Source organism: Saccostrea cucullata, unplaced genomic scaffold (genome assembly GCF_032062105.1).
Source record: "Saccostrea cucullata isolate Sc308-1 unplaced genomic scaffold, CSIRO_AGI_Scuc_v1 ctg1608, whole genome shotgun sequence".
Lineage (NCBI taxonomy): Eukaryota > Metazoa > Mollusca > Bivalvia > Ostreida > Ostreidae > Saccostrea > Saccostrea cuccullata.
Window position 1 is genome coordinate 99,570 of NW_026921147.1, and position 13,817 is coordinate 113,386.

The following is a 13,817-nucleotide window of genomic DNA, read 5'->3' on the forward strand; positions in this document are numbered from 1 at the left end:
AAGTGGGTGTCATTGTTATCTTTTTTTTAAAAACAATATAATGATTCTAGGGTATTCTGAATGCTATAATTACGTCAAAAGTTAGACTTTGGACTTTTACGTTCCGGAAATCCATTCGGCGGCAAAATTTGAACAAATTATGGGTAACATTACATAGAATTAAAACAACATCTAAGATAAATATTTATTTCCATTTATTATTTCAAAATTTCTTCTGTAGAGAACATACGTTTAAAAAGAAAAAAATAGGATAAATAATACAAAATAATGATAATTTTTCATTAATTTTTATGAAACAATGTGTTCCAATTTCCCCCACTGATTTTTTTCTAGATGGGGAATTCCGGACGCTGGTTTTATGGATAGACAGACATTTCGGACCAATGAGAAATCGACCCGTGACGGTTGACACCTAGGCATGGACGGGTCGGCCCATATAATACCCAAGAAAAAATAATCCAGTGGCTGAATTATTGTTTTTATTTAATGAATTACTCTTTCTGACGATCAAACAATTTTCTTTACAAAAATCAAATTGGGAAGGGGGGGGGGGGCTCTGTAATATCATTTCTATGCTTTGAATCCCTTACCTCTCTCTCTCTCTCTCTCTCTCTCGTGAAAATGTGCAATATACATGCTAAGTAATGTATAACTTAAGCAAGCTTTGTCTAACAACGTTGCATGTCAATGGAATGTATTTTCTCACAAAAAATTGTTCAAAGAACATACATGTATTGCTCTCCTGTCCGGATTAACCCCGCCTCTGTTTGGAATTACCCAATGTTGTCCGGACTTGCACTATTTCACCACCTGAATTCATTTTGTTATCAATAAAAGATATTTCACTGTGTTTCATGATAATATTCATTGCATTTTGTTGCCAAAAAGTGTTTCCATACTTTACCACTTGAAATCAGAGTGTGTTGAGTGTTTATTTTCGTTTTCTGGGTGTTACATATTTAAACAGGACAAAAGTGTCCGGAATTGAACGGATCTCCCCTACCACCGGATTTTCAAGTAGGTCAAGCTAGGCCTTTTCAACTTTACTACACAGTACCAAAAATACTCAGGTCACTGCTGGTCCAATTGATCTACTCTCTACGAGCAATGAAAAAAGGATGTAATGAATATTTTGTTTTTAAAACGAGGTTTCTTGTTTACAACATGCGTTATTTTTAGCTTTTATCTAGTTCTCGTAAAACTGTAGTGTTTGCAATTATTTAATGTGCATTAGTAATATTATGCCGGATTGAAGAAGCCACTTTTTTCAATATGTAAACCGTGAAGCCATGGAAATTCAATTGTTCATATATGTTGTGATTTATTTGATGGTGTATATGACATACGTTTTGGGTAAGTATGATAAGACTGTTTTCGTATATTGTAAATTTATTTTTGTTTGTTTTCTAAATGTTGCTGTCATATATTTTGTGCTTTAGCATGAAATGCTAGTCATATCTGGCTATATATATAGATATTACCTTCCCGCTGCAAAGAGCTTATAAGCCATAGATGTCGGAAGCAATTTGAAAGTGTGGGGGGAGGGGCTTTAATTGAAAGGGGGCTAAACAATGGAAAAAAAGATTGGCCCTTATTTTCAATGTCTATATACTATTTGTGCAAAAAAGTGGGATGGGGAGGCTTAGCCCCTCCCCCCCCCCCCCCATCCCCCTGGTTCCGACGCCTATGTAAGAAGCCACACAGAACACGTTTTTTTTAACAATTGTACAATTGTACATGCATATTTATACATGTTATCAAAGACCTATATATAATGAACAAATGCTAAGTATTTAAGTTTAGGTATTGTCCACAGTGGTCTACACAACAGTGGGACAGCCGGCAAACTGGCATACCCCAAACATCAACAAAAGTTGTGCCCTCCTTGACGGGAAAAGTAGCATGTCGGGTTGACCTCATTCGTGCTACGGACACATTTCAACACAAATTGTCTTTTAATTATATTATTTTGCTTTAGATTTACATTATATAAGATATGATTTTCAAAGTCAACATCACATATATCAACATCAACCACAAAACCGCCAAAGGCCACCTGGTGGGGTTAGGTAACTTCAATTTAACCACACACCATGGACTCCTAGCCTACTCAAAACCCTCAGCAACCCATCCATCGTGAACATCACTCTCTCTCATTTCAAACCCACTGTAGATTTATGCTGCATTAAAATAATTCCAGTTTCCCTTCAAATTAATCGTGCCTAACGCCCCCCCCCTCCCTGATTTGATATCTTTCGAAGTTATATTGCTTTGGGTCTTTATTTCTATTAATAATATCCAGCTATATCACCGAGTCAGAAAGATAGAACTAACTGGACTAATGTAAGAAAATAATGTTGAAAATATGTCTAATCTAGATTTAACCCCCTCCCCCTTTTTTTAAATAAATTTCTTAATTCCTTTGAATCTTATTTCTTATTCATTTTTAGGAGATTTGAAAGAAACATTTGTAAAATAATTTCCTGCAAAGATTACAAACAAGATGAATGAGCACCTTTACTCCTCCCCCCCCTTTCAGAATGATTATGTTGTTTCTGTATTGTTGACAATAATTTTAAGTGTTCACATTCCCAATTTGTAAACTGCAGAACATGTTTTCTGATATTTTGTAGTGTATCTTGCCAGTTCTGAAGGAATGAGATTAAACAAGTACCACTTATTTTTGAAACCAAGCTCTTCCGAGGACGATGTAAAATTAATTAAATGTTGTATAACTAAATAAATTTTCAAGCCAAGAAACACAAAAGGAATTTGTATTTACCCCTAAGCATTTGCAAATGTAAATGGACTGCAACAGACATGTAAGGGACATATGACTAAAACCTTTATTCTAAATCCCTTCCCAGCTGATGCGCTATCAAAAAGGCATGATCTTACTACACCTTTAGAGTAGTATAAACGGCCTAGATAGGCTGCACGATGGATCCGCTAGGCTGCACGATGGATCCGCAAGGCTGCACTAATGGGTCCACTAGGGTGCATTAGCGTGGATCCGCTTGGCTGCACCATGGGTCAGAGAGGATGGACCATTCTCATAGGGTTAGGTTGATTGATTCTGATGGGTCATTGAGATAAGATGGATATCAAGAAAAACACAAGTTAAAATTTTGAATCAAAGTTTATTCAAGAAAAAGATACAAAGTCAATGCTTCTTCTGGACTTTCAAGGTCTTCTTGGTGTCTCTCGCCTGTTTTCTTTTCTTAGGCTGGTCCGCAGGTCTGTTTGATTTTTTCTCCTGAGGCGGCTGGGTATCCTTTTGGTCACACTCGTTAGCCCAATGTCCGAATCGACCACATTTGTAGCATAGATCTCTCTTGGGACATTCAGGCGCCAAGTGTCCGTTTTTTTACAGATGTAACAGGGACTGGTCTCTCTGGTTTTCTTAGGAACCTCTGAGGGCTCTCCTTCTTGATCTGGGGTCCCTTGTAGCTTCTTTACTCTGTAATCCATTCGGGCTACTTTACCTTTTAAGTAGCCCAAGTCACTCGCTACTGTACACACAGCGAATCGCCTATGCATTGTGACGTCATAAACTCGGCAGTGATTCAAATCTTGATTATGTCGTTATGTTAGTCCTTCACAGCCTCGGTGGCTGCTTATTTTGACACAATAACACAGACTTTCACAGCCCCGGAGACTTGTAAATAAATGTATGGTCCTATGGATATCATTACTTAAACTGATTTTCAACCATTTACTTCCAAGAAAGTTCTGAAGAGCTGAATCCTGGATCAGGTTAGATGTTATTTCACTGGATTATTTAATGAATATAAGCACTATACTGAGTATAAACATGGTTATTTGGAAGTATATTTTTGTTTATACATTTTCTATGAAGGTCATCTTTGTATCTATCCATGATGACTGTATTATATACCTTATGTATATGGCATTCATATAAACACTGCCATGCATGTTTACCCTAAAATACAGTAGGACTAAGAGATCCTCAAAATGCTCATAAATCCTTTTGCGTGAGTTATGACATATTATCTCACATTCCTTTTGTTGGATCAGTATTCTGAATATTCTTATTAGGAGTTTCATAGCATATCTTATTAAATCCAAATTCTGATACATGCTTTTACAACAACTAAAATAATATTCTTAGTTGTTATTTCTAATATTTCTATGAATCTTTTATCACAGAGACCAAATGAAGGATATGGAGATAATCACTCAGATCATAATAGCCAATGAATTTTATCTCTTAGATCTTTTTTATGAAACATGCATAATCTCTTGTGTTATTTGTCATTCATATTCTTAAATTCTAGTGCAATAGTGGCCCAGTAAAAATGGGAAAACTCAGTCTGAGAATCTCTTTAAATTTATAAATATGTCTGCCCCCTTTTTTATCCTTCATGTATATACATGGAAATATAATTATATATAGTCAGTAATTTCAAAAATCTACATGTAAAATACATATATTGAGTACATAATATATAAATGCACATGATTTAAACACCCTGGATATTCTGACATACTAATGATAACATCAGTTATTAAGAAGAGTAATTGGTTATGAAAAGTTCTGTTTAAGTGAATGTAAATGTGGTATTTATCCTCTGATAAGAAAATTGTTTACTAAATTTGCTATATTTTACAAGTCTGTCCCGTTTGTCAAAAAAGTTGTTTCACTGGATTATTCAATGAATATAAGCGTATTGCATGGGCATATAGTTGGATATCTGGAAATTTGGTCTTTTTTTATTTCATTTCCTATGCAGTTATTTTTGCATTTTACAATTGTTATATAATTCTAATTACTGTGTAATATTTAATGTGATCTGATGTCTCTAACATTCATATAAACACAGTCTTATTTAGCCTAAAATATACAAAGGGATCCTCAGAATGTTAATTATATATAATTATATTATATATAAGCACTTAAATTGTTGTAAAAGCATGTGTAAGAATTTGGATTGAATAAGATATGCTATGAAACTCCTCATAAGAATATTCAGAATACTGTTCCAACAAAAGGAATGTGAGATAATATGTCATAACTCACGCAAAAGGATTTATGAGCATTTTGAGGATCTCCTAGTCCTAGCGTATTTTAGGGTAAACATGCATGCTATCTAGGCCGTTTATACTAATCTTAAGCTTCCTACTTTAGGAATTTTTGGGAGGGACCCCCCTCCTTACCCCTGCAAAAATATGCCATGGAATAGGTTATAAGAAATATAGACTTCAAAATTCTTTTTATGGCTGTAAAAAAAGGATATATGATAGAGAGTGTGAAAATGTATCCCCTAGCTAACCTGTATTTTACTCCAGCATGCTAGAGGTTCACGAAGAGATACTTTTGACTTGGCGCCGAGGTATATAAGGAGCGTAAGGACATTAACCAAGGCTCTTATAGGAGTAACCCGTAGTACCCAATAGCTAATGCAAAATGTAAATATGCACCGACTAATTTTTAGAATCAACATGTTTTGTACCCGCGGAGCACACTTAACGGCAATTTAACGTCAAAACATACCGTCAAAAATTTCTAAAAACACTATCCCTATAATTTCACATTTCACACGGTATAAGCCAATGCTTACTCATTAAAACCTCCGTCTAATACTTGATATATATATTGTATCATTGTATAATTTCCTTTGTTAAACGTTTAAATTTTTAGTACCTAACTCTGCTTTCAGAGGATACGCACTTCTAAAGCGCCCATGTCTTCCTTGACCTTCCAACTTTTTAAAGTTTTTATTTAGATGTTTACAGCTAAACCGTAGCTTCACAGATTGTCACCATCCGATACAGAGTCTCTGTCATTAAAAAAGTGCCTGTACTATTTAAAAATTGTACAAACATGCACAACTAGCTTGTGACATATTTTCATCATTCCTATAAAATTTTTAGAGTTTATTTGGGTTTTCGCTGAGTAAAACCCGACATTGCATCATTAACTGCTGCTCCGCGACGTTCTAAAACGTCATCATTTTTTTCGTTTTCAATAAGGACTACCTATCTTCTAAAGTTGATTTGTTTTCAACAAAGCAAAATATAAAGACATACTTTGGTATACGAATCTATGAAACAATTCTTAATTTGAATATTTAGGTTGTTTGTCGTTTTTGCTCCTACGCGATCCGATTTCTGCATTTTAAAAATCTGGATAAGTTTTTATTGAATCGTAAAAATTTGAGAACAAATTATACAAATCATTTGGATTTATTGTAAAAAATATTTCTACTAAATTTGGATAACATATGACGTCAAATAAAAAAGATATGACAGTTGTCCACGAACCTTTCGAACAACCCTCGTAGATATATTAAAAAAAACCCAGCACATTACTTATTTTACCTTAGTTAATCAATATATACCTTTTTGTTGAAAATGAGCTTAGGAAAGCTAGAAAACAGCTATTCCGTTTCAGGGCCGTTAAGACCTAATAATTAAAAAAAAAAAAACAAAAACAAACAAACAATAAATAAATGAAAAATAAAAATAAAATAAGACTTCGAAAGTAGCGACGTTCACATTAAACATAATAGCTCGACGAAGTTCTTGTATAATAATTATGTAAGTAAAAAAACATTAAAGAAATGAACAGGGCATATAAAACTATACAGATAAAAAATCTAAGATTTAAATGTATTTATATTTTAATCATATTTCTAACACAAATATAGCAGGTCATTTAGATGCAATACCTCTATTGCAATTTGAAATACCAACAAACTTTTATTTATATTAGTTCGATCATTTTCCACCACATTGAGACAGTCGGAAAAAAATGCATAACAGCACCAAAACAACGAAAGAGAGAAGCTATGAGAAAAATCGACATTAAATTCATTTAAGGATTGCTTGGGAACAAATATATTAAAAGAACATTTTGGAGATTGCCTTATCCCGATAAACAATTGATAATAATAATAATAAAAAAAAAACTATTTCGTTGATTCAGTTTGACTTCTTTGCATTTTTTTCACAATAAAACCTAATAGTAATGTAGTCACATAAATACATTTGAACAAGATAGAATCATTATTCAGATGACATGGATCTTCTAACTTTTTACTGAAAGATACTGAAGAAAAGGTAGAACAACGGGTTGCGGTGGATAATACCTTGAATAATGCTCTAATATGATTCTTTTCACTCGCTCATTTAGATAATGGTTGATTTTCAGTAGCCGTTTCTTAGTCTGTTTTCTTAAATTATAACATAAAAATCTGTTGAAAGAAAATTAAGGAATTATGCCCATAAAATTTTAGCGCTGGGATCAGGTGATACGGAGGATTGAGCTTCCCCTGATGACCGGTTCCTTTGTATTGATCAGATATACAAACCATATTATAAATACAACGGGCTATCACATGTACAAATTGGTTTGAAATACGTTTGATAAATTACAACCATATAAAAAGTACTGGTGAATTACAAAAAACTACTATGAACTTACTAACTTTTTTCTGAACTCAAACGTTAAACGACAATGGTAAAATCCTTGTTAAATTAACATATTTGTAAGTCGTTTATCACGCTCAGGTACTAAAGAAAATAATGCTCATGAATATGAAATAAAATAAGTTTTTTTTTTTTACAGTATTCAAGCTTTAAAAATCAATTTAATAGATTACAATCGAGAGAAAACACAGAGGTCTAAAACATGAAAGTTGAGACAAAGGCCAATGTGGAGTAGGCATACCTTGCCGACTGGTCACACCCGTCGTATGCACTGTGTCATGTTAAGGAAATAGCACAACAAATCCACCAAAAATTCAGTGCGTAAATAAGGGCCTAACAATACCTAATAAACACGTCATCAGTATTTTACTCAGATAAAAATGCATTTGATGACAAGGTGATTGTATCGACAATATAACTTATGCATAGAATCTCACAGGATTTGTATTTTGGTATGATTTTTATCCAAAGAGTTGTGTGTTTTATATCCCCGGTAAGGGTATGAAAACACACAATGAGTTGGATAAAAATCAAAGAACTGAAAGCACTTATGGGAGTTGAACATGGTGTACATGTAAAATGAAATCTTTGATCGGGAGGTTAAATGAGTGAACATTATTATTATTTCAAAAACAGACAACTGTTTCAGATTTTTTGAGTTGCAACAATCTTGAGAAAGACATTCAGAGACATAGAATAGCAAAAAAATGCATGGGTTATAATGCTTGCCTGCCTACATTAGTCCTTTTTTATACCCCCTGCGTAAAAAGCGGGAGGGTATTTATTAATCGGGATTTCCGTCCATCTGTTTGTTTCGCTTTAGGTATACCCATCTCTAACCCGCAACTCCTCTTAAACTGAACGAAATTTTCATAGAATCTTTATTATATATTGACGTTGTGCACCTTCTATTACTTTTTCATCCGACACATATTTTGGGTTTTCCATCGCCAAAAATGGACACTACCATTATTTACCGCTTGCCGTCAGAATGAAGAGTTGTCTTTCGTATCTCTTTCAGTGTATGACGCTAAACTAAGAATGAGTTCCATTACGAAAAACTTTTGAGGTTCTTTATAATTTAGTTTTACTTTGAACGATATCCAATATTCAAAATAAGATTACTTTATCATTACATTTACTAACATTTCATGTTATGAAAATAGATAAATTCAGGAAAGAATGACATGAACTATTAAGGCGGATGTTTATGCAAGTTTTCTGTTGAATATCATTGGAGTAAATCGATCGATACAGTAGCCTTGCTCTCGGCTCTATATAATCAACAAAAATTACTGCGCATGTTCAATGCGTGATGACCATGGGAGATTGAACATAGTTCAACTCCCAATCATATCAAACCACAAACCATGGGGGATTCTTTTTATCCCATGTTTTATGCACCCCTATTCACTGTTTTATATAGGACTCCAAAAAATATCAAATGAGTCATATCCCTGGGATAAAGAGATAAGCATTGGATAAATAGAGGATATTCAATGTTTTGTAGTTGAATATGAAATTTATTTCACGAGTGTGACAGAATTTTTGATATTTTCACGAGTGCGAAGCACGAGTGAAAATATCAAAAAATCCTGTCTCACGAGTGAAATAAATTTCATATTCAACTACAAAACATTGAATTTTCTGTTTATTACATTTTTAAATAAAATCCTCTGATTTTTCCTTTGCCTCTGTCTTTTTGTAATACAGTCACAGGCTCGTGACGTCATAGTTGAGCGGTTGAGACGTCATAGCTATGTGAAGTGAAAACACTGTAATCATTGATTTAGCAACATATGTTTGGTAATTTTAACAGTTTTATTCGCTGTCAGAATGTTTTATTTATTTCCATCTATCTTATATTAGGTCAAGGGAGATTTTTTTATAGTAATATTCGTTATTGAAAGGGAAATCGAGAGTTTTCCCGCACTTCTGATATTCGTCACACTGTGACAGGATATCATTTTAATATCCTTTCACATTGTGACAGGATATCATGTTTATTCAATGAATAAATTACAGTATTTCACGGGTAAAAATGTAATAAAACTGATTATCTCAAATTAGACAATAATTATTCCTTTGATCAATTTGTTTGACAATAACTGCATTTTAGATGGGTTATGATCTATGTGTTACGGAAGTTAAATGATTAGTTAAATGAGCATAATGGAAAATTTTGATCAATCTCTTTAACAAAAAAGCTTATTTTTTCTTGCCAATTATAGTCGGTATAGCATCGAAATACGGAAATAATGTGACCAATTCTTTGGTGTCTTCTATAAATGATGCAGGTGATTTACGTATGAACTTTTCAACTCAAGAATTTGAAACGATTAATTTGTTATGTTGCAATGCGTCAAGATTCGTATTTTACATCAGTGAGAGACTATTTTATGATTAGTGTTTTGTATAATAATATGAATGCTTGATTAATATATACATCTGTACATTAATTTTACAGGGTACAGGGCCACGATATGCATGAGTTCAATAGATTGTTTTATTTTGGATAGACGCAATAAATCAAAGAAAATTTTTAATGGTTTTATATTTATTTGGCGCTTTTGGGCACGGCTGAATAATATAACAACATATTATTTCGGGCCTCCAAGCAACGGGTAGGCCCAGCATCAACAATAACATTTCAGTTCAACAACAACATTTCAGTACAACATCAACATATCAGGTGACTTTGACCCTGGGAGATGCAGAGGCCAAGGTCAACAACATTTCAGTACAACATCAACATATCAGGTGACCTTGGCCCCTGGAGATGCAGAGGTCAAGGTCAATTAATAAAAAGTTGCAGTGCAACAATAATATTGACACATCCAGGACTCTGGGAGGTGCAGAAGGCAAGGAAGAAAATAAAAATAAAATAGTTTTGTGTACAGTGTCACAATATTTACATGGTATTCAACTTTGACCCTGAGTGGTGCAGATGTGCAATAATGAACCCATGTTACATCATAGTTCAAATGATATATGCCGCTAAGTTCGTAGTCCATCTTTAGAAGTGACAGCCGTGCCGAATATGTAGGTACAGGTTATAAGTTGCTTCGAAAACTCGGTTCGCAGTCCATCTTCAGAAGTGAGAGTCGTTCCGAATATGAAGGTAAAGAAGACCATTTGCTCTGTAAAATTTTCCACTGAAAAGAAAAAAAAACAGAAACCAGCAGTATCTATTCATTAATGTACATTTGGGGGATAAGGGTAGGGAGGGATTTCTAAAATTCTACATTTAGCCATTGTTTTCTCAAATTTGATTAACACCAACCTTGCAACTAGCGTGTAACCGGCAAAGAGAGAGTTTGCAGCATGAGCACCTTTCTTTATATAGTTGAAAGTTAGATAACTCGTGCCGAAACAAATAGAGATCACTGCGCCAAAAAAATATTGCGCTGCCAAGATAAAAGCATCTTATTTGCATATGGGCGAAATAGATGCTATATTAAATACAATGTATTTATTTATTTGATAAAATAACCTGCTGAACCTTTAAACCTATGTTGTCGTTTGTTTTGAACAATATATTCTCAAGAAAATCTAGTTTTACACTTAAAAGACATCTTTTTCCGTTGACAGCTTGCAGTCCAGGATGGTACGGAGAACACTGTAAATTGCAGTGTTCAACAAACTGCCTTGGAAACGTCTGTGACGCAACACAGGGTATATGCAATAATTGTTCTGATGGGTGGACAGGAAACTACTGCGACCAGTGTAAAAAATATTTTTAATATAGTCTATCAAAGTATCTATAAATGATAAGATTACAATTTGAAAAGTAATGCAAAGGAGAGTTTTTTTTAATTAAAATTATTTCCAAGCGTAAATCTTTCAGCTTGCGCCCTAGGGACGTATGGCAGAGATTGTAAACTAGTCTGTGAAGGGCACTGTAAAGATGGCTGCAATCTCGTGACCGGAAAATGTGACAAAGGTTGTGAACCTGGTTGGTCTACAGAAAACTGCAATAAAGGTAAAGTTAATGTAAATAACAGAGCACTGCAATAAAGTTAAAGTCTACATGAATAACAGATAACTGCGAAAAAAAAAATCTTCAATACAAAAATTGTCATAAAAATTATTAATTGAAATATTTTAGCTCACATATTTTTAAGGATCACGTGAGCCTATTGCATTCAAGATGCTTTTTCTGTAAGATTTTGTTTTCTGAATGAATACTGGGATGTTGAATGAAAATATGGAGATGACTTACAGTAATCAAGCTAATACACTGTAAATCAATTAAAACAATACAAAGCTAAGGCAAAGAAAACACGAACTCTATATTAGAATTAGAAGGAAACGAAGGAGTGAACATCCCCTGCCAATAACCAGACTCTGATATTTTGGAGGTCTGTGTTTGCTCTGCTCTTATTTGCATTGTTTAATAGATTCTGAGCTCAAATACTGCCAGTGTTCGTTATCTCCATGTATTTCAGGGGAAAAAACTTTCTTTTATTGAGCCACTCGTATATAATTATAACCAGTTGCAAACAAGTGGTTTTTGTTAAGTTTTAAATCAAATTATTAACCCTAGGGATAAATTAAGTTTAATTTTTCCAAATTTCATATGTAAGGAATAAATCTAGCATTGTCTTAATTATTGATATGAAAAACCTCAGAATTATTATTTGTTTAAATTAATTCTGTCATGTCTAAGATTTAAAAAAAACCCTCAGTTTTGAAATTTTCAACAGTGCAAGGTTATTTATGTGTATTTGTGTAGAAAGACCTAGACCTCTTGTCATAAGAAATTTCTTCCATTATGAACCTCATTTCAAACAAATTTAGTGTGTACAAGTGGAACATATGGTGAGGATTGTAAGTTTCAGTGTGGTATGTGTAGAGATGCCTTGGCCTGTCATCACGTGTATGGCACGTGTGTCAGTGGATGTGAGCCGGGGTACACAGGCCAGGCGTGTAAAAATGGTAGGTACTAATTTCCTTTTATGCCATCCCTTTTAAAATACATAAATAAAAGAAATCATGAAATAAGATACTGTAAGATCACATATTTTCGTGGGGTCAATTTTCGTGGTTTTAGGAAAATCTCTTGGTTCTTTGGGATTTGAATTCGTGGATAACGAATTAATGAGTACCTAGGTATGTACCATTTTACATTTTGTGGTGCACAAGAATTCGTGGGTATCCTCATACTTAGAAACAACGGAAATTAACCCCCACGAAAATTTGTGATTTCCCAGTACCTTTCAAATGATATTACTGTTATATATAGAAAAAAAAATATGAGCAAGGTAATCGCAGTTTACTTTTTAATTTTGTCTGTGTTTGTCTTTTGTTTCATTAGTAAATCTCTCTCTTTTCAAAAGTTTGTCCCTACGGTCAGTACGGAGATAAATGTAGGAAGTCCTGTGGAGCGGACGCTAAGTGTAATACTGTTACCGGAGAATGCTGTGGATCTACTGAGCTATTAAAGTCAGGTACGAAAAATTTCAAGAAGACAAGTAAAATAGCATTTATTTTCCGTGCTAGTTGTAATTGTTATAACCTGTTAAGATTACTATGGTTTCTCATTCCCAAATGGAGAGAATAAGAACAGCACTATTAATGTTGATATGAGTCATACAATTCCTTATTTGTTAAAACATGGTTATGTTTATCCTTAAGAAAATTTATTTTACTATTTCTTCAGTATATATGTTCATAAATAGGTATATTTTCATGAAAGATTTTATCATCGTCTCAGAAAAATGAGAAAAAAAAGATAAGACAAATCTGTTATCATTGTTGCTCAGGTGAAACACAGTAAGATTTTTGTGACCTCTTAATTCCCACCAGAGAAAGGAAGACAGATACTGCATATGTCATTGTATAATATTCATAAGCGCATTTCAATAGGATTACTTTTCTATTTTTTTTTTATTTATTTTATTTATTTATTTGTGTATCAATAGCTAAGTATTGTCTCGTAACAACTTTTATTTTCTATAAAAATTAACAGTGAAGGAGAAGGACGCCAAACTTGACCATAGGGATGATGTTGTGATCGGGCTGGCCGTCTCCCTGGGGGTGTCTTTCTTGCTTAACTGTATCCTGTGTATCGCCTTGTGGAAGCAGAGGAAAAGGAGGCAAAGGGACGAGAAACATGATCAGGATTTGTCTTACTACCGTGGATCTTCAGATTATAGGACAGAATAACATTAAAGTCGTACGTACGAGATATTAAGTCGTATGTACGAGATACTAAGTTGTATGTACGAGATATTACAGCGCTATGACAAAAGTATTCGCGATTTTTCAAAATGGCGGACGTAAACACGATGCGCTTCGTAAAAATAAACAATAAATTGTGAAACAAATAACAGACTTACCTTTTTTAATACTTGGTGAGGTGG

The 13,817-nt window shown here is 33.7% G+C and overlaps 1 protein-coding gene across 1 annotated transcript; it reads left to right on the plus strand.

Moving 5' to 3' along the window:
- The first annotated feature begins 779 nt into the window (after positions 1-779).
- LOC134259274 (scavenger receptor class F member 1-like) lies at positions 780-13,817 on the plus strand. The gene is made up of 6 exons (XM_062741880.1): positions 780-1,353; positions 11,044-11,178; positions 11,300-11,434; positions 12,253-12,390; positions 12,792-12,902; positions 13,424-13,817. Exons 1-6 carry the CDS (start codon positions 1,290-1,292, stop codon positions 13,618-13,620), a joined length of 780 nt encoding a protein of 259 aa, XP_062597864.1. The 5' UTR covers positions 780-1,289; the 3' UTR covers positions 13,621-13,817.

What these genes read in the sequence shown, in the direction of transcription:
- LOC134259274 (XM_062741880.1), top strand. Translation starts at nt 1,290, where the DNA reads ATGGAAATTCAATTGTTCATATATGTTGTGATTTATTTGATGGTGTAT. An exon ending in AGGAAACTACTGCGACCAGT is followed by an intron (nt 11,179 to 11,299) that starts GTAAAAAATATT and finishes TAAATCTTTCAG; the next exon opens with CTTGCGCCCTAGGGACGTAT. An exon ending in AGGCCAGGCGTGTAAAAATG is followed by an intron (nt 12,391 to 12,791) that starts GTAGGTACTAAT and finishes TCTTTTCAAAAG; the next exon opens with TTTGTCCCTACGGTCAGTAC.